At 38.5% G+C, this 27852-nt stretch overlaps 1 protein-coding gene across 6 annotated transcripts in view; it reads left to right on the forward strand.

The window, feature by feature from the left end:
• Window positions 1-27852, forward strand: part of NRP1 (neuropilin 1) — a 133843-nt gene that overhangs the window by 1293 nt on the left and 104698 nt on the right. For all 6 annotated transcript variants that reach the window (XM_020284191.2, XM_012776511.3, XM_012776512.2 and 3 more), the window contains exon 2: window positions 2580-2754. In XM_020284191.2, coding sequence (XP_020139780.1) covers window positions 2580-2754 — 175 coding nt within the window. The remainder of the gene's footprint in view (window positions 1-2579; window positions 2755-27852) is intronic.

The following is a 27852-nucleotide window of genomic DNA, read 5'->3' on the forward strand; positions in this document are numbered from 1 at the left end:
TTGTTTTAATAAGAAACCACAAGTGCAGGGGTTCATACCAAGAGGAATTTAAATCACATCTTTATGATGGAAGTTAATCTCTCTAATATGCTTCGAGGTTTTTTGATTTAAGCAATAGATTTCCCCCAACAGCTACCAAGCAGTGTTCTAAAAGATAGAAGCAGAACATGCAAATAAATAAATAACTGTGAATGTGGAGTTCAACTTATTAATGAACTTGAGTTGATGGCATTTTTTTCTATTATCTGGCAGGGAAGCCAAACATACACAAAATTGTGAATGTGGAGTTCAATTTATTAATGAACCTGAGTTGGTGGCATCTTTTTATACTCTGGCAGGGAATGAAATAACATTCTCTTCCAACTGAAAAAGCTCAAATGGTTGGACTTTAGTAATTGCAGTAACCCTCTGTCTTCCACAACTCCTGAGTTTAAATCCACAGTAGGGGTGTTCACAGGATAGACTTGAAACCTTTGCACATGCTTTCAGATTTTAGATTGTGAACTCCACAGATATACACATATATATCGTATACATATATATGCATATACACAGGCACAAACATATTTCTTAATCTCCTTAGCAGAAATCTGGGGAATGCTGAGAATCTGAGCTTCAGTTGATGAGCTTAACTAGCTAAAACCATGTTGCTATGCTTGAAGTGACCAGAGCTTAGGTAAATGCCTCTGGAACTCAGCAGACCTCTTAAAGCCATGTCCACCTCCTCCAAGTACCAGTGTCTGCTAAATTAATTCATTAACCTTATTTAGGACTAATGGTCCAGAGTCATTAGAAATTGCTCTTTCCTAATCAACTGTTAGAGAGATTTAACAGAGCCAGGGAGTCTAGCAGTTCACATTATCTTATTACACTGTCACTTTCTCAGAAGTCACAGATTAAAGAGCTCTGGTGTGGTACCAAGTCCACCTAAATGTCTTCTGAAGTGACTCTGTCGAGTGACTAGAACCAGGGCTGTTTTATTTCACTCCTCTAACAGATGCCAGACACTGCCATGATGTTTGTCCAGAGCTGGAGGAGACTTAATGAGACGAGGCCATTTTCCAAGTTTTCTGTACATTTAAAATAATGCAAGAGTCTCAGTAGAATCACATAGTAAAGTCCAATATGATCATTAGCTGAGATTTTGAACTCTGCTTGCAACATCATTTCTTCTTGACAAACCTTAAGCTTTTACAAGCCAATGCAATGGAAACCAGTATAAGAGTACCCCTAGCCTAAGAAACAAAGTCAGAAAACATCTAGCAATTGAGAAAACAATATAATTTGTATTGTCTTCTTTTTAATTTATGGGAAATGATTTCTGTAATGCATGTAGCTTTATGCATTTTTGATGTGCACTTCATCTTTCATTTCCATTTGACCTGGTTTTCCTGTAATAAAATTCTGTAGATTTATAAATTCATGCTGAGAGCAAAGAATGCCATTCTCTTTCCACAGGGAATCTATTAGATGCAATATTAAAATCTATATATACCATTACTGAAAATCTGTGATTGATAGGCTTACATATTTCATTGCTTTCATACCTGTTCCTCTTACATAGTTTATGCACCAAATTTTTATTGCTCAAAATTAAGCATCAATAAATGTGGCAGCATTTCAGACTGAAGCTCTCCAGTATAAAATCCATCATAAAAAGTGACAATGAGAATCTACACTGAACAGTAAAGCAGCCTAGAGACTGGTTTATTTGGCTCTCAGTGAATCACTTCAGCATTTTTTTGAAATGGGGGCTCAAAAACTAGTCAGCTTACCTTACCCAGAACGTGAGAATGTGGCTCACCATATGTGCTACCCACATCTGTGTGGTGGGCTATTTTTCACCCAACATTTAGGTAATTAGAATTAATGCCGTGTGGCTATTTACTTTTCTTTCTGCACTGTTGCTTTGATCTGATCTCCAAGCTTGAACAACTTTACTTGGAGAAGTAAAGCAGAATTATTTTTGCTTCACCAAATATACTTTGTTCTCTGTTGATTTGGATCTCAAGAGCGGAGATAACTCAAAATCACTTAGATTTATGGGCAGATAAAACAAAGACCAAAAAAAAAAAAAGGTCTGGCTTTAAGCCAATCAAAGGCAATCCCCACTGATCAATGACATAGACCAGGCTTATCATCAAAAAGCAACACAAGGGGTCGAACAGCTTCTTTCCGTCACTTTCTACTTAGAACTTGCTACTTAATGTGATTACACTTCTTGGGGGATAATTAAGTCTAGCAGAAGCTCCCCGGGGACCATGTTAACATCAATTGAGGGGATTTAATGTTTTTAATGCTAGAAGACCTTTTTCTTGGAAAGGAACTTTGGGGGCTGCTGGAGAGTTATCTCAGATATCAGCCTGCCTTCTACCTGAGCCAGCCTTCCTGAGATCAAAGAGTGTTCTTGGGGGAATTTTGCTCTCAGTGCCACATGAAGGGCTTGTAGGGACCCCTTGGAGTTCCCCTTAAAAAGTTACAGAATGTTTAATCACTAGTTATGTATATGGAGAGCTAGAATACCTAACAGGTTGTCAGGGAAAGATCTACTAAAATCTTATTTTCATTTTTTATTGCAGATAAATGTGGCGATACTATAAAAATTGAAAGCCCCGGGTACCTTACGTCTCCTGGTTATCCTCATTCTTATCATCCAAGTGAAAAATGTGAATGGCTGATTGAGGCTCCGGACCCATACCAGAGAATTATGATCAACTTCAACCCCCACTTTGATTTGGAGGACAGAGACTGCAAGTAAGTGGGAATGTGTCTGAACAGGGCGCCACAGCACCATCTAGTGGTCACGCCGGTCTATGGGGAAAAAGGCGTGTGTACATTGTAGATTATAAATGGATCCAGGAGGGGTTCCAGTCTCTACCAGATCATATGTCAATGGTATGGAAATTAAATTACCTTAAGTGATTTCTGAGTTCCCCAAACCAGGAAGATTATATTTAAATGTATAACCTCTCCTACTCCTTCCTGTTAACGATTTTGGTTTTGGAACTCTTCTTTTGTTAAGAAATGTATATAGTATATATGCTTCTTTTTTTTTTTCATTCTTCTTATTTCTTGGAATGGGGAAGAACCCAAAAACCCCAAACTCTCACTTGCATTTTTATTAAATATTGTGGGTCACTAACATACATTGCATGCCCAGGTAGTGAGAGTGGATATTTTGAAATAAATCTGTGGTACATTTTATGATTTAAGAACTGGGTTCATTATATTGACTTTGACATGGAAAACCAAATTGTCATTGAATAAAGATAAAGCATATAGGGTAAGTCATATGAGAGGGTTTTTATGGTAGATTACTGATTAAAAGACTTTTATGAAAGATGATGGAAAAGAATTGTTAAGGCATCATGGGAACTCAAATATAAACGAGTGTTTCATCTATGTGCTTTAGTCTTGCTGTTTCCTCCCATTGGTAAGTTACTAAGCATCAATGTATGCCAGATTTCATTATTATGAAGCCACTCTCACTATAGAGATGGGCTAAATTATATTTCCTCATTTTATTTGAAAGAACTGGTGAATATATATTGCTTTCCGCAGTATAGAAAGTATGTTCTCATGTTGCCTATAGCAGTGTACTCAGATCCACATGTGCTTTCTCCTCTCCTGACCCTCAACACACCACCTGTCTCTGTCTTGTCCACATAATCCCATTCTGCTGCACTGCAAGTGGTGTCGTCTCCAGAGTGAACCTGGATATCGATCTTTTACTAATTGTGTGTGTGTATATATATATATATATATATATGGCTTTATTAAAGAAAAATAATCTGTTGAAATCTATTTTTGAGGGTTTCTCATGGACTGCTATGTTTTCCCAAGTTTTAAAATGGGTCAGTTTAGTACTAATTGTATACAATTATCTGTAGGCTACTACTTCCATTGGACCTAAACATTATTTTGCAAGTATATTCATTATTAAAGATCTTCTATTTGCACACACTCCTTTTAGAGAAGAAGAAAATAATATAAAAATGTTTTCACCTGTAGGAAGTGCTCAACAACCTGTTGAGTTGGTGCAGTAAAGTAGCTTTTCATTGTCAAGGAAATGAGGTCATCTGGTTAATTCAACATTTTGGTGCCTAGAGAATTAGCATAAATCCGTAGACTGATGATCAGTTTCCAAATAATCAGCATATATTACAATGCAATAAAATTATGCCGATTCCAATTTACTCTTTGTTCTGTGATTCAGAAGAGCTTTAGGGCATTATATTGACTTTTTAATCCTGTATGAAGGTTGCCATTAATAGTGTTCCAGTAACTGCTAGGAAACAGGGAGTTCATTGTGGGTTTTTTATTATTTTTTGTTTTTGCTAATATTCTTTATGGTGGCTTTTACAGTGTCAATCACCTAGACAATCTGGGGACCTGTTTTCTATTTAATTCATTTTATTATTATTTTTTTTTACCTTTTGACAATGCTAAAATTGCTATGTGAGGTATTTTTAGTAAACTCTGGTAAAACATACTCAAGTAGTAATATTATTCCAAAAAATAAAATGCTATTAGAATTCAATAAACTCATGTTTACTAATACCTAATCTGGAAATTGTGGCCATGTATATGTATAATATAATAGTTAAAGAATTCAGAATAATCACTAGTTATTAGCAGTGGTGTGCTGGTGAATGTTTAACAACTGGCTTTTGGGAGCAAGTGGGTCAAGCCCTGATTTGTAGCATTTGCCAATTTTCATGGTGTAAATATTGCCACCATGGCCAAGTTCAAACTACTCATGTGATGTCACTGTGTACAAACTTGCAAAGAGATGTGCACAATTGTTTCTTATGCGCTGATGCCAGCCAGCTGCAGTATACACCTGGAGCAGAAGTTTAAGCGGGGAAGCCAGTCGAACCAGTCAATATATGTAAAGTGCTTACAACACTAGTGCACAGTAAACTTTAAATAATTATTTGTCATATAGTAGTGTGAGGCTGGGGTATGGTGAGGTTAGAGGAGCACCTTTTTAGTTGGTTTCCTTCTCTAAAGGTAAGGTAAAGGATGATTGTAATTTATAGAAAGTGACAATTTTAGTGATATTAGTAAGGCATTTAAGAAATTGGCATGGCCAAGAAGATTGTTTCTATAACAATCTTAATGATGGTGAAGTGTTTGTTTGTTTGTTAAATGCCACAGAGTAAGATGATTTCTTAATTGCCCCAACTGAAGCTTTGCAGTCTGTGAAGGTGCCATCTCCTGGCCAATGTTGAAAGACTGATATATTTAGTCTGCTGAAGTCAATGGAGATTAGACTTATGGAAAATGTCTTTGCGCCATGTTTTGAAGTGTTGCTATCTGATCTTTTTATCAATGCAAAATTCCTGAAAGGTATAGGAAAGACTCACTGAAGGCATTGCTTTTGCTATTTTTCCAGGCCTATTCACCTTACTCCTGGTCATTGTTTAAGGCTGCTGTTGAGATTCTACAAACATAGCACAATACTTACCTGTTTTTGTAAAGGCTATGAGAAGAATCCACAGCTTTAAAATTGATGGATGATTAGAATTCCCTAGAAAAAATGGAATATACCAGAAATCCTTAGAAAGACAAATCCACAAACTTCAAAGTTTATATTAGATGCCTAAAACATAGTTTTGAGTTTTTGTTTTTTGGTAATTACATAAGTGGATTTGAAGTGACACAAAACTAGGCATGATAAACCACATTTAGAGAGCTGGTAAGCACTTAGTTTACACTCCTTTAAGAACAAACTGTACATCATATTTGAGATATTTAATATTTTCCCTGTTTTATCTATATTATATGCCCATTGGCAGTAAAAACTGCTGTCTGTCATTATGTCGTAGGGTTGCCGGTAGGACAAAATGAAAGAGTAGATATGAAAGCCCTTTGAAAAGTAAAAAGTGTTCCTTCACATAAGTTATCATTATTGTGATATCTTTAACAACCTAGCGATTGTGAGAACATTTGGAAATATAAAACTAAACATATGTCAAACTAAATATATTGATCCAGTAATGGGATGATTCACACATAATACATCATTCATTTTCTCTTGAAATTGTCAGTATTTGTACAGTCAACTTTCACTGTTAGAAAGCTCAAGAAATCGATGCCTTAGCACATTTGCTTATTGAGAAACATCCTTGAGACTCAAGTAAATAATTTCCTTTTGTAGGATAAGTAATTCAACAGAGCAGCCAAATAGTGCTGGTAGGAAAAATATTTTTATTTAGATTGTTATTGTTTTATTTATAATTAGGTAAAAACATCATTTCATAATCTGAACATTGCAATATACAATTACAAATTTTCATGTGAATAACACCAAGACTGACCAAGTTCATAAGTAAACCATACTTTACAAAATGGATTTTAAGTTTTTACAGTGGCTGTCAAGCAGGGGATACTTCCTTAGGGAAAACAAATGTGTACGTTGTACCCTATAGTTTTAAAATGCAACAATCTCTGTTTATGTTTCACCTGAATCAAGTTTCATTACAAACAAGTATTGAAACCATAATACTAAAACCCCTTAATTCTTTTATTGAACAAGGTGTAGTGTAAATCAATCAATCAATAGAACAGTAGAGCATCTGTCTGTAGGGCTAACCTCAGACTAGGATTTCTAGCTAGATGTGTGCATGATTTTATTGTTATGTTGATGTAAGAGAGGACTCCAGAGAATGTTCTGAGAGAAGGTGTTGAAGGAAGGGAAGGAATGATGATTTCTCTTTTTGGCACCAGCAAAATCCTACATACTTGTGAAGGGTCAAAGCACAGTGACAAGTAGAAAAGAAAGGAAAAAAGTGGACCGGCTGAGAGTTCCCTGAAAGAATTGTCCATTGTTTATTGTAAATGGTGAGTTCAGGCTTTACATTGAACTAGTTAGATCTCAGCCCACTGAAGTTTTCTTCAGTGGTAGGGCAGACATCTTGAATCTCATAAAACTTTATATCTGTATAATAAACAAGAATGTCATTGATACGGTAGTTAGAATTTATGAAACTTTTCCAGTTTCCCAGCAATGCAAACTATCAGCATGATAATTTATAATGGTTTGTGACAAATACTGCTGAGCAAAGAGGTGTGTGGTTACATTCAGATCAGATGTCTTCATCTGGGGAGCAATAAATGTTTCACAGACATTGGGTTAAAAACATTAAGAAAATGAATGTGAACCTCCAGAAAAAAGTCCAAAAAGGTGGTAGTGTTGCAGAGAGAAAGTCCAGTAGTGGTTTTCTTACTGACAAGACCCTGAATTCAATGCCGGATTTGACAGTGCCCTTTCTTAACACAGCATAGATGCTTTTCTGTCTGTAATTTAGATTTGTAATCTCTTCTTTGTGTAACCAACAATAGGCATGTTTTTCTGAATTCACTGCATTCAAAGGAAGATTTCACTTTTGTAACTTCATATGAAGTTTAGTCACAGTGAAATTATAATTAAATAGAGATAGTATTCAAGTTTGGGGATTTTATTGGAATAAATCACAGATGATTTCTTTAACACTACTTTTAAAATTACCTAAGTTATCACAAACTTTGAGACATTGCTAATCTCATTTATTTTCATAGAACATGAACTAATTGAATGAAAATAAATCTTCCCTTAATTTCTCAAATCTGATTATTCCTGCAGATTTAATTATACAGTGGTCCCTTATTCATTGGCAATTTTTGGAATGTAAGTTCCATTTTTTTGTTGTTTCCCTGAGTAATGTTTTCTGTTTTGATTCTTTCTTTCCTTACTTTGTTCAGCATAGCTCTTTTCCCCATCATTTTGATTTTTTTTTTTAATGTTACATTAAAGTATTCTTTATCTCACTTACTGAGATTTTTGGCTTTTTGTGTTCAAGGTGAGTGTCTCACTCTAGTCTTGTGTTTCAGAGCATCACTTGAACAAAAGCAAAGCCCTTGTTTTATGGAAAATAATGGGTACTTTAAGCCAAAGTACTTGTCCATTTTCTGTATGAAATATAGAAGTATCTACTTTTAATTAAATTATGATATATATTCAGAAAACTGTGCAACCTGAGTGCACAATATGATAAACCAATCCAGAAGCAAACATTCCCAGCTTCCTAGAAATCCTGTGATGTCCACTTTTAGTCACTAACCTTTACCCTCAAGGGCAATTGCTTTCCTGACTTGTGTGATTCCATTTCCATAAGTTTCAAAATCAGACAAACCTATAATCCTAGAAGTCTGTAAACACTATCTTTTGAACATAAATAGTGAAAGTCTTTGGAGTGGAGATAGAAAAATGTCTGCTACTCTCTTTCTCATCAAAAAGTAGCATCCTACCAATGCATTGCTAATTTTTTTCCAGTGGCTGCTGAAGAAATATCTAGTCTTTGTTTCCTATACTACAATTTTGTTAAAATAGACACAAGTTTTCAATGTGGACCCTGCTTTATATGCAGGGCACATTCAGGAAAAAAATATCCTCTTTTGCTTTATTTTTCTTCCTCTCTTCATTTCTGGTTTTGATCTCGGGTGACTTCCCAATATGAACAATATGAAAGGTGCCACCACCAAGCTCCACTCAATTAAAAAACTATTGGGTGGATAAGAATGAACCCTTCTTAGAACAACCGCTGGCCAATGTTGTCGCTCCCACCAGCAGCATCCTTGGTTACTACTCAGGCAGATAATTATCTCCTCTCTTCCTTTTGATTTTCTTTCCCCGTTAGCGCTGATTTAATTTGAACAGAACCTCATGTGTTTAATAAAATTAATTTTCTGTATTATTCCTTAGTATAAGCAATCACATTTGATCATAATGAATTTTGAGTATGACAAGGTTGTTTTGTGTTAGGCATTTCTGTAATTTCAAAGAAGCGACCTTTATGAGCTAAAGAAGGTTGGTTAGTTGAAATTTTATCAAATTAAATCAACATGTGCATGGCATTTCCAACCACATTTCACTTTGGGGAGCCGGCACTTAAGAAGGAATCCAAGTGAGACATATGCCTTCAGCGGCATGCACACTCTCAACTCCTTTTCTTTCTAGCATAAAACTTGATACTTGCATGCATGCTGACATGCTTTAGCAGAAGCACACACACAAACACATATGTACACATAAAGGAGGCTAAAAAATAAACGCAACTAATTGCACTGGTAGCATTCATCAAGGCTGATAATTAAGCCCAAAGAACAAGAGACAAAATTAGTGTTCGGATCAGGTTCCAAATGCCTGTTAATTGGGTGTTTGTCATCAATCCTGATTGTAAGAGTCAGACTTGGCAAGACGTAGCACCTCGAAAGAAGCTTTCTCCTGCTCTACCCTGGTTGATTGGCCTGTGTCTAGTTATCTAGGTCAGTTGGTGCTGTCTGTGGTCGCACCAGTTCAGAGTCTTAGCAGATAAGCTTAGAAAGTGAAGTGCATTCATTCAGAACTCTACTAAATCCTGCAGAGGGGCAGAGGCAAGAAAAACCAAACAAAACAAATAAACTATCTGTTGGGTTCTGTCCACTCAATTCCTGGGGAAAAAAAAAAGTTCAAGTTCACCGAGAAGAACTTCTCTTCTGCCTTATAACATAGTTTTCCTCCTCCTCAAGCCCAGGGCTACATTGCTAGGTCTCATTTAGTCAGCATGTCTTTTCTTCTTTTGATTTTTTTAAAAAAGTGTTACATTAAAATACCCTTTATCTTTACTGAGATGTTTAGCTTTTTGTGTCCCACATGAGTACCTCACTCTAGCCTTGTGTTTTGGATCATCACTTAGACTACAACATAGTCCTTGTTTTATGGGAAACAGTGGGTATTTTAATTCAGATAATCATTGAGTGTTTGGAAAGGAATGATTGTGGCTAGTTCTTACTGTTAAGGTTCAGTATGTCCCCACCATGGGGCTAAACCTTCCATGCTCATGATGCCACTCAATCTCCTGTCATCTCATTTTACAGATGACAGCCTTGAGGTTTGGAAAAGTTACGTTAACAAAGCCCCAACACTCAGCGGCTGCACCACATATATCCTTCCCCCTTTGTGATCAAAGGCACACTTGGGATGTGCCTTTTAAATGAGAAAATTCTTAGGAAATGCTGCCGCTTATGTTTTAATTCAAGCAGCCATTGTCTTCTAGGAACTCTCTCGCACAAAAGTTTAAATGTCAACCAACTTTTTTGGAGGAAAGACCTAATTTTTAAACTTTTAGTCCAGATTAAGCAAGCACTCGTGAAACTTCTAACTATTTGGATCTTCTAACTATTTGGCGATTTTCCATTCCATCAAAACTTGCCTTCATTTAGGGATAGAAATCCTACAGGGGTAAATATCTAAATTCTGGTCCCTCTGGTTGATGGAGTTGGAAAGTACAAAGCATATATAAGTACAATATTTGTTTGAAGCCCAACAACCAACCAGCACATGGGTTCGATTTATATGATTGCGTAAAAGGACATGTGAAATGTCACTGTGATGAGCTATCCTTGGTCTCAGGCCCAGTAGTAAGAAGGCTACATTCCCTTCCAAGCGCTGATCATTGACTTAATCTCAGGCAAATATAAGGAAAGTGCTGTTCTCTCACAGTTCCCCCATTCATAAAATTTCAATTCTTGTATTTGCCACAGTGTCTCTGCAAGGGTTAAAGGGAGAATGTTTGCTTAGGCGGTGGGCTCCTATGAGAAACAGAAGAGTGTTTTTTGAGAAGAAACAGATGCTCCAGAGTATTTTGTTTTTATCTGGGCAGATACTTTGTACAAGCAGCTGGCCAGGTTGGAGGTGACTGCTTTTTGCTTCTGTGATAGACTGGCATGTCACGGAGACAGCTTCCAGTCTGGGGCTGAAAGGGGATGCTAAATATCACTTAAGTCAAGTTCTTCAATTTCTTTAGAACAACCAGAGATGGCAAAGGCCAGTCAATACAATCATAATTCCAAGTCCTTCTCTCACTCTCCAACCATCGGATTCTATGAGTGGGACAGCTATTACATAAGGCAGAAGCAACCCATGAAATGGCCAGAGGAAAAAAATGATGATGTGGTCAAAATCTTAGTCTTACACAGATAACGTCCAACAATTTAAAGGCACTACACTCTTATATCTAAAGAAAAAAGAACACACTCTTGATTCAAAGATAAAAAAAAAAAAATGGACATGAAGCTCCACAACCTTGGTAGCACCAAGGCTGACTTGGTCTGATAAGGGAGAAATGTTTTTAGATGTAGTAACTCCTGGCTAAAAGAGATCACTGTTTTACTTTTTTAAATCCCAATTCATACTTGTCTGTCCATTTTCAAATAAATTGAGAAAGTATTTATTTGTTAACACATCTGGTCACAGAAAAAATTAAATTAAAAGTTGAATTTCTAGATCAATCCACTCTTTTGAAAAGATGGCAGCCAGTAAAAATGACAAGTCCTGATTAATGTGACAGTCTGACTCTGGAGCACTCTGTTTGCCTTCCCAATAGCTGTCTCTGTATGGTCTTTGTTCTGACTGTATAGACAAGGGTTTGTCTCTCCATTGGGAGTGGACTCCACGAAGGCAGAAACTATGTCTCACTTATATTTCTACCCTCCCCAATCCCACTGAATGCTTTGCACATATAAGCAGTAGCTTAATTAAATAGCTGACACTTTTGTTGAAATTGAAATTGAGTATATGAAGCATCGAGGTGAAAAACGCAGTGTTTCCCTGAGTAGAGTCACAGTATACAGGATGGAGAAGTTACCAGCAAAATGTGGTGAAGACAGAGTGAAAAGGACAATATTGATAACCACTCAAGTGGGTGGTCTGTCTGAATGACACCCTTTCAGAAAGGACTTATGACAGCCACTTCCTGGACGTTGAAGTGGGTGGCTGCCTTTCTGCACTCAGAGAAGCTGGCCACGTCTACTCCTCCACCTCTAGCCAAGTCAGAGACATCTGAATTTGGATTTGGGGGCCTCCATTTCCCAGCAGCACAGGTAAAGGCCACAGATGGGTTAGACATGGACAGGGAGCAGGCGTTTACACATGCACAAGGTGTGCCTTTCTCTTCCACTGTTACACTGTGGAATCAGGTTGCCAAGCTTAACTGGGATATTTGGAACATATTCCAGCCCTGGCCCTATTGGACCCCTCACACTGCCAAATGTGTGCCAGCAGCTTCTTCACTGCCCATAATTGTATATTCCAGTGAGTGGTGACCCTATGCTAAGAGAAGGAAGAATAAGAGGGGTTTTGTTTGTTTGTTTGTTTTTTTAGCACTACTTGGAATTTTCTTTTCTTTTTCCCCAAGGAAAAAAGTTTTGCATTCTCCTTCCCTTTTATTCCAATACCAATGTCTTTGTCCCTGGCTGGGGACACTGCTGAGTAACTATTAGAATATATAGGCTCAGTCCTTTCAGACACATCCCCATTTCCCTCTTCACTTGTTCTAGCATTGTACCTGGGGTGTGTGTGTGTGTGTGTGTTAGTTCATTAATGCAAGCTGGGGATTTCCGACTGTCAGGGGACTATGTTAGCAGCTCCCTGTGAAAAAGAGTTCTGGTGAGAATTAGGGATGTGAGTTATAATTGCACCTCTGCCAGTCGTTCCCATCTGTGAGACAGGAGACAGGTCATATGGGCTGGGTCCCCATGTGTGAGTGGCTTGATTATGGCACCATTAATCCCTGCATCTTTGACAATATTAACCAGTGCAGCTCAGGAAGGTATGACAATGACCAGGTCACCTCCATCAGGGTCTGGTTGACCAACACTACCTAATCTCGGCTTTAATTCTGAAGCAAAGATGTTTTCCTTCCTCTACCTCTCTCAATAATGCAGTGTTGATAAGATAATGTACATGGAAGTATCTTAAGAATACAAGAGCAATATGTTAACTAAAACCTAGGTATTACCATAACAGGAAGTGCATCCGCAGGTTTTATTCCTTAAAATAAGTTCAGACAGTAAACAATAACTTCTGCATCCTTAGGAGGAGACACTTGTAAATATTTCAAAAGCACTGCACATATCCACAATAGAGATGGTATCTCAGCTTAGCATGTATACAGCCAACAAGAATTTCTGAGTGTTCTTGTAACAAGTCAGTGGGTTAAGTGTGTTATAATTGTGGTCTTCTAAAAATCTAGATGCATGGAATTCCTGGAAAATCTCATGGAAGATGCTATCTCAGTGTCACAAACTTGATGATAATAGCATTAATGGTTTTTAAAAAAAAAAAAAATCATTATTTTGCTATGTGTGCCTGAGAACTTGTAAATATGTTCAGTATAGTCAGACTGTAAATGAGCCCGTACTTAAATAGCAAGGCTATCGCTTGAACCTTAGAACACATGGAGGGCAAAAGAAGTTAAAATATATAAAAAGAAAAAAGAAAAATAAATAAAATAGCAAGGCAAGGGCCAATAGTTTCATGCTTATTACATTGCAAGGGAGGCTGGTCTTCCCCAATTTGTTCAACCCAATGGTGTCATTATGTTCATTTCCAACAAAGAGGAAACTACATGGATTTTGTAGCATAAATTCCTAGGGAAAAGCAGCTGGGAAAATGTATGTTTTTAAACTGATGGTCTATCCTATTTCTGGTAGCCTCAGATCCTTTAGTTTTGCCATGTCCTTCCCTCTTTTTTGGCTATGACAGATTTTCTAATAGTGGTGGTGAGAAAGGGGCTCATGACACGACTGAGGAGCTTCTTTGCAGGAAAGACCTTGGAATTGTGCCAGAGAAGAGATGACTATTTTAATCGTTTGTCCCCACTTCACCCTCATGAATGGCCCTGCAAGATATAAATCAGAAGTCCCCAACCTATAGTGAGTTGTATAATTATTTCATTATATATTACATTGTAATAATAATAGAAATAAAGCGCTCAATAAATGCAATGTCCTTGAATCATCTAGCAACCATCCCCTCACACACACACTTCCCCAGTTCATGGAAAAATTGTCTTCCATGAAAACAGTTCTTGGTGCCAAAAAGTTTGGGACCACTGATATAAATTATATCCGCTGCCCTTCAAAAGTACTCCCAGCCCTTTTTCATTTGAAATGATGACAAGTGTGGCTGGGAGATCAGCAGAGGGTATTTGCTTTCCTTTCTGTGGAATGGTTGTGGGTGTCCACGGGTCAGATGGATTCTGTAGGACTTTTCTCTTCATGAGTAAAAGAAACCCTCCTTGGACCTTGTCACCCTGCAAACAAACATTTCATCTCTCTCTAGCATTCCTACTACTGCCAATGGTATCAGAAGTGGAAACTGCATTCCAGAACTCTAGTTTCTCACTTAAGCCTCAGCGTAATTTCTGTCCCCTCCAGTTGATGGAGACTGCTGGCTCAAATGTTATACTCCAGTGACTCTTCAACGCTCCAATGCTCCAAAGCAGTGGCCATTGCGTGGCCCTAATGTCTTCAACCTTCATGCAGCATCATATGCAATGGGCCACTCCTGTCAGCTTTTTTTCTTCTCTCCTGCATCTCACCATACTGCGTCACCTTGGTTTTCTTCCCTCTGCTCTGGCCACTTCTCTATTTTGCTTCTCTTTCTCCTCCCACTTTGAAATATTGGCCAAGGCTTTGCCTCTGCCTGGAAACTCTGCTCCCTAAGTAGTCTTGTTGGTCTTAGCTACTAGGTCAGGTAATACCCAGCTCTCTGGCCAGCCCTGGATCCCACCTAAGTGTTGTATTCAAACTCCCAGATTCTTTCTGGATGACGTTGCCCACCTGGAAAGCTGACCATTTCCACAAACTAAAAATCGAACTTTGCACCCTTCCATGTAGCTGATGTCTCTTCTGCCTTTTCTTTCTCTCATTGATTCCTTCCTTTCCTATTTATCCAAATTTGAAACTCTGGACCATCTCCCAATTCCTGTTTTCACTCCAAATCTCTAGTCCGTCCAAAGGCTTCTAAAGAACATAGCTCCACTGTCTCTCATACCTGTTATGTTACATTTCTGCGGCCACCACCCAAATGCTAACACTTTTTAACCTATTGCAGGTGCTGTTGCATTAGCTTCCCAAAGGGGCTTTCTGCCTTCTTGCCTCTGCTTAGAAACATTGAGAGCTTCCCATTCCTCCTCCCTTCTGTGCATGTTTCTCAACCTTCCCCAGGGAAGCTCCCGCCTGTCTCTCTGGCCTTATCTCCTGTGGTTCTCTTACGTGTTCTCGGCAAGGTGGTCACCTTGTAGCTCAGCCTCACTCCTGCTTCCCCCAACCCCATGCCTGTGTGCAGTGTCTTCCCTGCCCAGGTGTGTGAAGCTAAATGCCCTTTACATACCCAAGTCTCCCTTGCAAAGTGTTACCATCAGCCCAGTTCCATCAGAAATGATGTTTCCTTCATAAAGCAATTTTAGATAACCAACTACCAGTAAATGTGGTCTCTCTTTCTCTCTCCTCTGACACCCCCAGAACCCTGCTTATGCACCATTCATGTTCTTTATGATATTCCATATCATGTCTTCATCATTAACATTCTTCTATGTTCACCCAACTAGATCATACAGTACTTGCCACCAGGGACTGGTGTTGTTTTCCATACCTCGCAGAGCCTAAGATGGTGCTTTTGCCTATAGTAGGTGCTCAATTAATATATGCCGAATTGAATTGATGGACAGGCATCCAATCACTCTTTTCCTGTTTAGCACAGGAAGACCAAGTCAGCTCTCTTTGGGCAAAGTTTTAACCTAATTAGATTATAAAATGCTCACATATTCTCATTTACATGGTAAGCTCTTCATTTTCCTGGGTAGTGGAGTCAGGCTTAGATTTTTCCTCTAAAAACCTCTATTTTTAAAAGCTTGAATTTCTACATTTGAGTAACTTTAGCTAAATCTCAAAAAATATGCAGAAATACCACTTGACTGAAAGCTTTTCTGTCTCCCCATCATCTTCATAATCTGTTTTGGAGTTAGAGGCATAAAATGTATTAACATTGTAGGCATATGTCCTGATTGCTGAGTGTTTTCTGACATACCCATGACTCTTGGGACTTTGTGTCACAATTCTGTAAACTTGGTCTATTGTATATTCACATCTGGGCTCACGTCCAAACCACCTTTACATAAATTAAACACAAATAATTTAAAGCCTGCTTCCGTTCCAGCTGGCAACCCCAATAAACGCACATGTTAACTTCACAGCGGGCTTGCCGGGGAAGATGCACACGTGAATTTCTCCGTTAGACAAGTTAACCTGAGTGCATGCCTTGCAGAATGGTGTAAATGTGTTAGTCCACACCACTGGAAAAATAGCAAGCCTCGTGTCCTAGATGCTACCTAGAGAAGTGGTAGACACAGCTAGCCCAGGAGTGTTTGTAGAGGGCGTTTTCTGAAGTGAGCAATAAGGGGTTTCTGCTGCTCCCAGGCTCACGCCTCTCCTACAATACCAGTGTGTCCTAAGCATTTCTTAAGGGCATGTGGCACAGAGGGCTGATGCCAGCACAAGAGAAAGAGGCAAGGAAGTAACAGGTGCACCACAACACCTACAGCAGCAAGTAACCCCAGCCACCTCTCCTACCTAGTAGCTCCCCTAATCTTACACTTAGTTTTCTGGGATATTTCCCAGATGTTTCTCTTATCTGTCTGTTCTAGAAACAGACAGAGAGCACTCCCTTATTCCCATGTCCTTAGTTTGTCTGCACCTATAGAGCAGAATAACTTAGATGATAAAGTCTTGAGCGTCCACGAAGATGAACGACCGCTGCAGCAGAGGCAGAAGCACCACCTGATTGTACCCCCAGCTTCGTCTCGGTTGCTCCAGTCCTGTGTGGACCATGTTCTTGGTACTCTCAAGAACTTGCTTAACCAATGATGTGGCCTTCCTGTGGGATGTACCCAGGTGCACACTGTGACCCTGAGTCCCAGAAGTCACTGGCCTCTCGTTAGCTCAAGTGGATTCAAGTGTTGACTCTTCCTGGGTCTCTGTTTCCTTGCCTGTGGAGTGAGAGGGGTGGGCTTTTCTCTTGAAGGTCCCTTTTGGCTCTAGTGTAACAGGGACCTATTTCTCCAGGGGAATCCTCTTGCCATAAAGCATATTCCAAAGATGTCTTTTCTGACAGTTGACCATGACCGTGATCCCTGGGCCTTTCTTTGGCCTTGGCAAACCCCTCCAACCTTGATATTTGCTTTCTTCTTCCTTAGACTTAAGCAGCTGCTCCATCCCAGCCCAGCCCCTTGCTTCTTTTTGCAACTGTCTTCTTCCCGCTTCCTACTCCTCTTTCACTGAAACACATGTTTTATGTCCATTTTCTACCCCCAAATTTTCTCAGACATTGTAGACTCTATTTTGGCAAAATTTATTCTAAGGAATTACCCACTTTCCTGCCTAGACTTTAATCTTACCTAGGAACAGATACGTTATATCTAACAGGTTAATTTAGAAGAACTGGGAATGTGGTCCTCTGATACACTGACTCACTGCTCTGCTGTTGTTGAGTATAACATTTGCAGTCAGTGGAAATCCCACGTAGCAGGGAGCGGTCTGATATTGAAATTGGATGCACTGCAGGCCAAGTTTGAGGTGTAATTTAACTACAGTTGATAACCCGACTGTTAACCTAACCTCGGATTTGATCACTAACACAAAGGTAGCTTTTACCTTACCTTTTTGTTCGGCGTGGCTTGTTAAAATTAGATTGTAAAGAATAGAAATTACATTGGAAAAAAAAAACACACACAAAGGAACTACAACAGCGATTTTGTTAATGAATCCCAACTCACTCTGTACGTCTCAAAGGCAGCGTAAGCTATGTAATAAGCTATGTATCTATTTGTAAAACAGTCTCAAATTAAGGAGCTTATTCAGATGCTATTGTAAAAATAATTTTCTGAAATTGTGGTCTATCAACAGGAGATAAGATGGCACTTTGTTGTCGCCTGCTGAGGCCCATTATGAATATTCTATTTCAGAAGCAAATCACACTGTAAATACAATGTTCACATTCATTTATTCCCACAATAGCATTTTTGCAAAGGTGCAATTTCATAATTTGACTTAGCACTGATAGCACATCATCATTTCAAAGCTCTCTATAACCACTGGTTAATTCACACATCCTTAGGAAATTTGTTTATTTGTACCAGACCCATTTTAAAATGAAATCAACCAGAATGTATAAAGATAACTCAAGTCTGCAAAGGCTACACAAGGACGGATATACGTTTAAAACATGTCGTCCTTCTAAGTGTGCCTTTAGTGCATCTGACCAGTCACTTCTGAGCAATTTAAACATAAACATTTGTCACCAATAAAGATTAAAGAGCCCTATTAGTTATTCTATTACAGATGGGAAACTTGGTTTAAAAAAACAATACATGCAATTCCTTCAGGATGCAAATGTAAACAGGGCCTGAAATGAATGAATATATTAATTGTTCTTTTCTCCTCTCTTTGTTCCTCTTAAGCCATAGTTTTGTTCTAAAGCAAATGATCAACAGCAGACTGACATCTAAAGTTATTTAGCTATTCCCCAGCATTAATTGGAAAATGTCTAGTATTTTTAAACACTGGGGACAAAAAAAGAATTTGAACTATCAACCCACATTATTTTTGTCATTACATCTTTTCCTGAGACTAACCTTGAGATTTAAACTATTCATGTTTCTTATCAAATGTTGTGTTAGGGTTTGGTTTATATATAGAATATTATACAAGCCCTGAGATTGATGGGGAACCTGAGTTCACTGTTAAACATTCATCACAATGTGTGCTTAGAAAAAAAATATATATGGTAATAAATCCAGAACTCACAAACTTGGAAGTCAGGGGAGATTCAGCACTTCCTCAAGCACTGTTTCTTTGGACACCAAATACTTCCTTCCTCTGAAAACTTCAACTGTTGCCTACTACTTACTGCATTCATTCATTCAATAAGTATTTATTTATGTTTTAGATACAGGGTCTTGCTATATTGCCCAGGCTTGTCTTAATCAAACTGTTGGCCTTAAGTGATCCTCCCTCCTGGGCCTCCAAAAGTGCTGGGATTACAGGTATGAGTGACTACGCCCAGCCAATAAGTATTTATTGACTACCTAGTGTGTGCCAATCACTGTTCTAGTGAGAGAGCAGTGAACAAAACAGGCCTTGTTCCCTGCCCTCATGGTATTTCTATTCTAGAGAGACAGTGATAAACAGTAGAGATCTGCTACTTCAGGGGCTGTTCCTTGGGTGGCTTCCATGCCTCTCCAGCTTGCAAACCCTCATTATCTCCACCTGAAGCTTCCAAGGCAGGCCCGCTTGGGACCTGGAGCTTGCTCTAAACAAGATGCATGTGAGAAATGTTGGCTGAGGCAACTGCTGGCTGAGTATCGGGTCTGTCCCTAGGCACTGGCGTTCTCTACTTGGAACCCTCTGCTGGGGTTCTAGAGCCTCTAGCATTCAGCCCTCAATGGGCTACTCTTGTTTCCCAAGTTCACTCAACCTCTGAACCCTGGGCACTTGACCAGCACATGCCTATTCCCCACATAAGACGCATACTTGCTGGATTTAACTTCAGTGCTGGTCTTCTTTGCCTATAACGACAAGTCTCAGTCAAGCCCTGCTCATGCTCCAGCCACCTGGAGCCCATGTTCCGGAGTGACAGGCCTTATCCTGGAGTACTGAACAAAGTCTTTTTGGCATAAGTTTATAGTCTCAGCAACTATTTCACTGACTCTTCAAATGGCACAACTTAAACAGAAATGATAAAAAGAAACTGTAGGAAATCTTGTCTTCCCCATATCCCATGCCAGGGTCTAAAAATAATAATTATTTGATAAGTATTAATGACTAAATGAGTAAAATGCTTCATCTTTCCATTTCATTCTCCTTTCTTTCCACTGACAGCTGCCAGCCACTCCCTGAAGGTGGCTAGAGGCAGTAGAACTAGAAAGAAAGATATGTCCTTAGGGAGACGTGGGAAGAACTTGACAGTGATAGAAGTTGAGAGGCGACGGGGACTGGGACATTAATGATTATACAGATGTCTCCATCTTCAGGTCTGAAAGAACAGTGAGACCAGTAACATACATAGTAAAAAAGCAAAACAATAGGTTCCGTTTCACACATGTTGAGATGCTCAAACATTTCAGGTAGAGATGTCCAGAAAGGAACTTGAGACATGGGAAACTGGACTCAGGTGGATATAGAGGTTTGGGAATCATTTGTTAGGCGAAATCATAGAAATAGATATTTCTCAGAAGGGAGAGCAGACGCGAGGGCCTTAACCAAAAGCCACCTTCATGGGATGGGTTAAGCATAGAGAGTGTCCAAAGGAAAATGGGAAGGAATTATGAGAGAGATACCAGAGTTAGAGAGTTGGAATGATGTCTTGCTATAGAATGCTACTAAAGTGAGCATTTTGAAAAGGTAAATGTGGTTCATGGTATCAGATGCTAGAAAGAGATACAAGAGATTGTGGACATGGGAGATGCAGTATGTAGGCTCGGAGGACTCTCAAGGAAGCAGTTCCACTCACCCCTTGGGGCCATACATCCTAACACAAGGCACTAAGCATTGAACACACATGAAGAAACAGACCATGAATGCGTAAATCCTTTTTTCTTTTGGATTCAAAAGACATACATGCAGAACATTCTATTGCTTTCAAAGCAAGATGATCAAATTTAGTGCTGACAAAAATGTGTTTCATCATTTCGTCTTAGAAAAGGAGGAAAGCTAGAATTAACTTGCCAAACCTGTTATGTAGTCCTGCTAAGGATGGCAAATATGTTTGATATCACACGATGCTTCTGATTGATTAGTAGTGGCCATTTGTAGCACATTTGAGAAAATTTCTTGGAAAGCAGTGGCCTAGACAGCAGTCCAAACCTTTTTGGCACCAGGGACGGGTTTCATAGAAGACAATTTTTCCACAGATGGGTCGGAGGAGGGTGGGAGGTTATCATCTATGTGTTCCTATTTTATACGTGTAACTTGATAATTTATTCTTTTATTTTTGATGAGTGTGTCATACAAATGTTATATTCTTTAATAGAGCTTTAATTATCTTTAAAATCTTCATGTTTCAAATTATTTTGATCACACATCTAATGCTGTTCATGAGGTTTAATAGTAAGAACGCCTCTTCTGTAAAACATAGTGTAAAACCATCCGTTTTATTTTGTGATCTGGAGTAAGATAACATGGCATTTCCATAGGCATTTCCTCTGGAAATGGAAATATGGAGGAATTCAGCTTTAATATAGTTGGGATCAACAGTGAGAACTAGAAACAAAAAGATCTAAAATGTATTCATTACTTCTTATTTATCTTTTTAGTCTTTTTTTTCTGTATTTTCACTGATATTTGCATCAATTTGCTTAGCTCTTTCCATAGTGTATGAGAAATAAATCTTAATAAATTTGAAAAAAAAAAAAAAAAGGGAAGTGGTGGATCTCTGCAGCCTGGTTCCTAACAGGCCTTGGACCAGTACTAGTCTGGGGCCTGGGGTTTGAGAACCACAGGCTTAGTAGGTTGCAATGCCCACCATAGTCTTGAGAAAAAAGTGGTAGCACAAGTGCCACAAATCTGCCACCTCTAATTCATGTGCAGAAAAGCAGGCTATTTTGGAAATAGACTAACCATGGAAAGGCAGAGAAGAGCTTTATGGGAACAAATACTTTTATAAATTAAATAAAAAGACATGTATACTTCTTTTTCTTGAGCACAAATTATCAGAAATAAACTTTAAAAGCTAATCGTTATATAAGCTCAATGACAACTTTTGAATTTCATTCTTTTCAATAAAGTTGAAAGTATGTCTTCATAGAATCACTTTTTTAAAACTCAAGGTATGTGGATTTTTTTTAAAAATATCATTTTTAAAGTTCTAAATAAAATTTTTCTCCATGGTTTGGCAAATCCCATATTTTGTTTTGTACAATAAGCTTTTTGTGGAGATGTATATATACCCTGAGATTGCATATGTATGATGGAACCATGCTCATATTTTTCCTTTAAATAAATATTCAAAAAATACAAGAAAATAAATCACCTATAATCTTACTACCCAAGGATAACACCTATCTATATTTTGGTATGTCTTCAGCCTATTTTTTGGCATTTAGAAATATGTATATGTTTAAAAAGCTCTTGTTCTCTCTATTGTTCTCTGTTCTCTGAACTATTGAGATTATTCTCTGTAGACAGCTTTTATCCTGCCATTTTCTCTTGAAATTATATTTTAAACATTATATCAGGTTCATATATTATATATATATATATATATATATTTTTTTTTTTTTTTTTTGAGACAGGGTCTCACTGTGTTTCCTGGATTAGAGTGCCGTGGCATCAGCCTAGCTCACAGCAACCTCAAACTTCTGGGCTTACGTGATCCTTCTGCCTCAGCCTCCCGAGTAGCTGGGACTACAGGCATGCACCACCATGCCCTGCTAATTTTTCTATATATATTTTTAGTTGGCCAATTAATTTATTTCTATTTATATTAGAGACAGGGTCTCACTCTTGCTTAGGCTGATTTCGAACTCCTGACCTTGAGTGATCCTCCTGCCTCGGCCACCCAGAGTGCTAGGATTACAGGCATGAGCCACCGTGCCCGGCCATATATTTTTATAAAGAAGCCTTTGTTAAATCACATTATCTTTTCAAAATAGTAATTTTCACCTAAACTATTTAGGATATTTAGGATATTTTCAATTGTCTGAAATTATAAATCATTGTAAATAATGCCAGGATGAACATCTTTATGCCAAAGTCTTTAGAAATTTCTTTAGAAAAGATTTCTAGAAGCATAGTTCCTGAGCCAAAGAATAAGGATAGTGTTAAGACTATTGATACATATTCCAACTTGCTTTAGAGGATAATTCATGGAGGTAGGGGAGATTGGTGAGGTTTACTTTAAAACTACATCTACATTTTCAAAGAAGTGGATAAGCGATGGTTTTTATGTTGTAAATTAATATTTTAAATCAAGAGTTGGCACACTTCCTGAAAAGAACCAGACAGCAAATACTTGAGGCTTTGCTGGCAAGACAGCCTCTTTCTCAACTGCTCAACTCGTCATCATAGCATGAAAGTAGCCATAGACAAAGGGCAAATGAATAGGCATGGCTGTGATCCAATAAAACTTTATTTACAAAAACAAGCAGTCAGAGAGATTTAGTCTACAACTCATAGTTTGCTGACCTCTGTCTTAATTGAAAATCCTGTTGTTATGTGAAAACATTTGCATTTGTAGCTGTCAAGAATTATAAGCAGTGCTTTGCAAAATTCCCTTTAGCAAGAGTTGAGCTTGTGGGATCCTCCAGCTCAGTGCTAGTCTAGGGAAGGGAGTAAATCTGCTTTCGTAGCAAAGCTATTTGGAAACCCAGCAAGGAAGCAATGAATCAGCCTGTTGTTTCGACATATGCAGAGTATGGAGGAGTCTATAAAGTTAGGCTTCTGTTGGCTTCTGTCAGGCAGCTGTAGCTCGGCCCTGAATCTTTTCCCAGTGTGCTTTTCTTGAGAAATTCAGCCCAACTCCCACAAAAGTAGTCACACCCATCTATACAAACTCAATCAAAGCCTCCCCACTCATTAATCCCTGCATTTCTACACAATTCCTAGGAAAACAAAACTTGAAGCTGGAAGGAAAAAAAAAATCATCTGAGAAATAACTTTGTTCTCATGAAACCTACCCAACAGGGAATATTTTTCCCAGATGTTAAGCGTACAATAGCTTTTCCTTAGGTGACTCTTTTATAGAGCAACTAAAAGACATCATTGAGTACCTTTAACAAAAGTGTAAAACACAAAGGAAATAAACTAAGCGTAATTTCCTAAATAATGCCACTGTGTCATAGATAATTACCAGTTATCTATCAAGGAAACTTGTAAACTGACCACACAGATAGAATATATTTGACCACATTATTTTAGTGGTTGCCTGCCATCACCTTCTTCCCTTATAGCTTCTGAAAGTGCTTTGAATTCAGAATCTTTATGTCAAAATAGAGGCTGAAGGAAGTTGCTTTCCATGACTGTTAGATCTTACATAGACTCAGGGGTGCATAACATGCACGCACTTTCACCCACACATGCACGCACCTTTCTGACCCCTAGAATGCAAAAGCAGCAGCCTTAGTAAACACTACATCTGAGTCCGGCAGTGGTTTTATGTTCATTGTTCCTGTCTCTTTTATTTATGCTAGAGAAACAATGTGAGCGGGCTGTAGACTGCTCTCTGCCAAGAATAGAAGTGTGTTTTCAGGCTAGCCCAAGCAAGTAATAAAGAGTTGGAGGAAAAATGGATTTAACCTTTGCAAATGAATATAAACAATAAACTCTCCTGTACGCACACATACACATGCATGTATAACAGCTGGAGTTAAAATTTTGTTTAGAAGTACTTTTTTTAAAATAAAAGATCCCAAATTCTGTTCCCGTCATCATAAGCTTTTAATCAATGCTACACATTTTTTAAAATGTATAAAATTGTACACACACACTATTTGGCAGCTAGCAGAGAGTCTGACCTCTCTGACAGATGAAGAAAATAGAGTTTAGGCAGTGAGTGACTGGCCCAATGAGCAGGTCTATGATGAGAAATTGTTTCTCCTGATTTTTTGGACAATGATCTCACTGATGACACTTCCTCTTCAGCCATGTTGTTTTACTTATTTTTTGTTTGTTCTAGGTAGTGCATATTCACAATTTAGTGCTTTGAGATACCTGCACCACTTTTGCAGCTAGTCCTTCAGGGGGTTTGTAACTTAATCTGAGTCATCCTTAAGAGAAGAATAGGGACCGATGTGTAGAAATTATAGCCCTAATATACCATGAAAAGCCTTCCAACTTTCTTAAAGTATTATTTCCCTGGGATGTCCAGGTTTCATCTTGAGCTGTTTTAACTTGAAAGATGCACAAATTTTTAAAAAATGGTTTTTGTAGCTTAGATAGTTTTGTACAAGTGCAACTTAGCACATTATACTAGTTGTTACCCACCTATGTATATGGCAGAAGATCTTCAGAACTAAGTGGCCCGTGAGATCACCCTAAATCATTGGTGGCAGACTGCCTCAAAAGCAGCAAGCTCCCCTTCCACCAGAAGCTTGTGAGCAGTGGCCAGATGCCACCTGTGAGGAGTGCCACACATTTCTATAATGTCTCAGACCTGGATTGAATTGGATCCACCAATGAGTGGCCATGGGTAGATAATGGAGTGCCAGCCACGTGCGTGGCCTTTGGTTTAGATGAGATCATTCTCAGTTCATTCCCCTAGAGTACATAATGAAGGGTATAGCTTATTGCAAGGGTAAGTTTGAATTGGAGAATATCACCGGGTTAACTGCTGGGGACCCATTGTCATGCACTGGGGTTCTGGTGGCCCTGGTAAAAAGAACAGGGTGCTCAGTGAGATCATCATTGGTGAATGAATAAATAAATATATAAGGCCTGCCTCTTTTAAAGGCCTTTGAAAGAGGGGTCTTATAGAACAGGGCAGAGTAGGCTGACAGAGAACCCATGGGAAACAAAATTCTTCCCAAGTTCTCTTCTGGTGCTAGTTTTCTTTCCCTATCATCTTCTTAGCTTCTCAGTTTTTTGCAGTGATGAGCTAGTCCATCCAGAGGTGGGGGAGGGGGCGGTTTCATTCAAAGAAAGAAAAGCGAATCAGTGAAAGAAGAGGGAATGGAGACCAAAAATAGAAAGAATTTTAATGAGAACATGTCTTGGGTCAACTCCTAACCTCATTACTGTAATGTGTTTCAGTTATTTTCAACTGTTTGGCCTTTGTGTACACGTTCACCAAATTACATTTAGTTATTTCCGAAGAACAGCTAAGTATCACACAGGAAATACTTGCTCCCTCATGTGACATGGCTGAATCTCCAATTTATATCCTGAAGGAAAAACAGATTCTCAAGATTTGAAAAAAAAAATCAGAATCCAAATTTCTTCTTTCTCGTCACCATGCCAATATTATTTGCTGTTATTCAGAAAGAAAATTTGAGTGTGAATCTATGCTAGCAGCACAATGGGTACCACACTGGGTGTAGAAAGATGGATAAAACCTGTGTATTGTCCTTGAAATGGTTACACAGAGTCAGTAGGCAAGATGGGACTTGTAAACAGATTATTGTACAGTTTAAGAGGGTAAATGCTATAAGTAAAGTGTAAATAAAAGGTTTTCTAAGTTGGTACCCAGTTTGGTTGTGTGGGCAAAGCATATTTAACATTTATTTTCTTCTCATTAACCACCAACCTCCAACTTAGAGACACTGATACTGAACATCCATCCACAATGACAAGTTTTGGTCTCATCACTTCCTTTCCCTATTAAAAGGAAATTGAGCCCAGATCACTGTCAATTAGAAATGAAATAGAGTTTAAACATGTAACTGTTACTAATCTGTTAGTACCTATGGAGTGTGGAAGGAAAAGACAAAGGACTATGCTCTAACCCCCTGGGCTTTAAAAGTTTATAATCTATTTCAGAAGATGAAGTTTATCCAAATAATGAGATAACAAATGGAAGAAGGCAATCTATTTAGTGCTCACTGAGTGGTACAGAGAAATGTACGATAAGAATTCAAAGCACCCTTTTTCTTCTTGTCGGGTAATTAACAGTGAAGGATGAGTTCCAAGATAAGGAGCAGGAAAGAAGGTCTTTTGAAAATGTTTGTTTGTTTGTTTGTTTTGGTACACTTTGATCTATTTGTCCAATTTAGAAAGAAGATAAAAGATAAGCTTTGTTCTCTCCCTCTCACTTCACTCTTACATGTGGAGGTTCATAGACAGGTGTGATTAACTAGAAAGGGATGCAAAATACTCTGGCTGTTGAGGGACAGGTTTTGCCTGAATTAGGTAAGTTATAATGAAATCACAAGGGGAAGATTAGCTGCCTTGGACAAAGATGTACCCAACTTTGAAGATACGGGCTGTGACTAACTAGAGTTAACCCTACAAAGAAACATAACTAGTCTTTTTACAGGAGGGGACCTCAGCCTGGGTCATTGCTCAGCAACTTACTTTTCCTGCTACTTCTGCATGGCCCTTGGACCCCTGGCAAGATGCCCGACACCTCTGCCATAGACACTCAGTAATGTGCCCCCCAAGAGAGCCTCTAATCTGGGACATGCTAATGGCTGGGCAGTTTGGGGGAAGTCCTTATCCAAGAACCATCTTTTGATCAAGGAGGGGCCCATAGCCTCAGAGGAAATCTTTCCTGTTTACAGACTTCTGGGGCTTTGAAAAACCATGGCAGTGTATGGGCCAGGCTCCTTTGCCTTTACGCAAAGGGGCCAAACAGGATGAGACCAGGATGGAAACTGCATATCATAGGAACCCAGAAGGACAGGAAGTCACAACAGAAGAAAATGTCTTGATTAAAAGTGCAATTGAAAAGTTTGTGTCGGGTAGGAGGGGGATAATGACATTAAAATATGTCTAGTTTTTGTACATGTTTTTTATAACAAAGCCATTAGCCCATGTTTTCTTGTTCAGTTATGTTTTCCTTATTATGTTTTTCTCCACTTTGGAGAAATCTGGAATATTTTTTCTAAGAAATTGCTCAGTATATTTGGTGGAAAATCTATCTTTCTTTCTTTTCTTTTCTTTTTTTTCTTTATTTATTACTCTCTATGTGAAATAGAACCTGAGAAAGATCTCGTTATCCGTTATGGAATTAATTATTCTAGAACTAATAATAAGGAGACTGACAGTAAGGGAATTGTGTAAATGGTACAGTTTCTATTCAATATGCTTTTTCTACACTTATTCCCCAAGAATAACACACATATTTGTGAACTTTAAGCAAAAAAAAAAAAGTTTCAAAAATTAGATGTTACTATTAAGGGAACAGTTTTTTTTTTAACTGTGAAAACTTTTTTTTTTTTCTTTTCTGGTGGTGGTGGTTGCTGCTGAAATCTAGCTTGTGGAATGGGGGTCTCCACAAAACACCCCTCTAATTTTTGAATCCCTCTCTTGACACCACCCACGCTGCACGCGGACGGC

The sequence above is a fragment of the Microcebus murinus genome, chromosome 25 (genome assembly GCF_040939455.1).
Source record: "Microcebus murinus isolate Inina chromosome 25, M.murinus_Inina_mat1.0, whole genome shotgun sequence".
NCBI classification, from domain to species: domain Eukaryota; kingdom Metazoa; phylum Chordata; class Mammalia; order Primates; family Cheirogaleidae; genus Microcebus; species Microcebus murinus.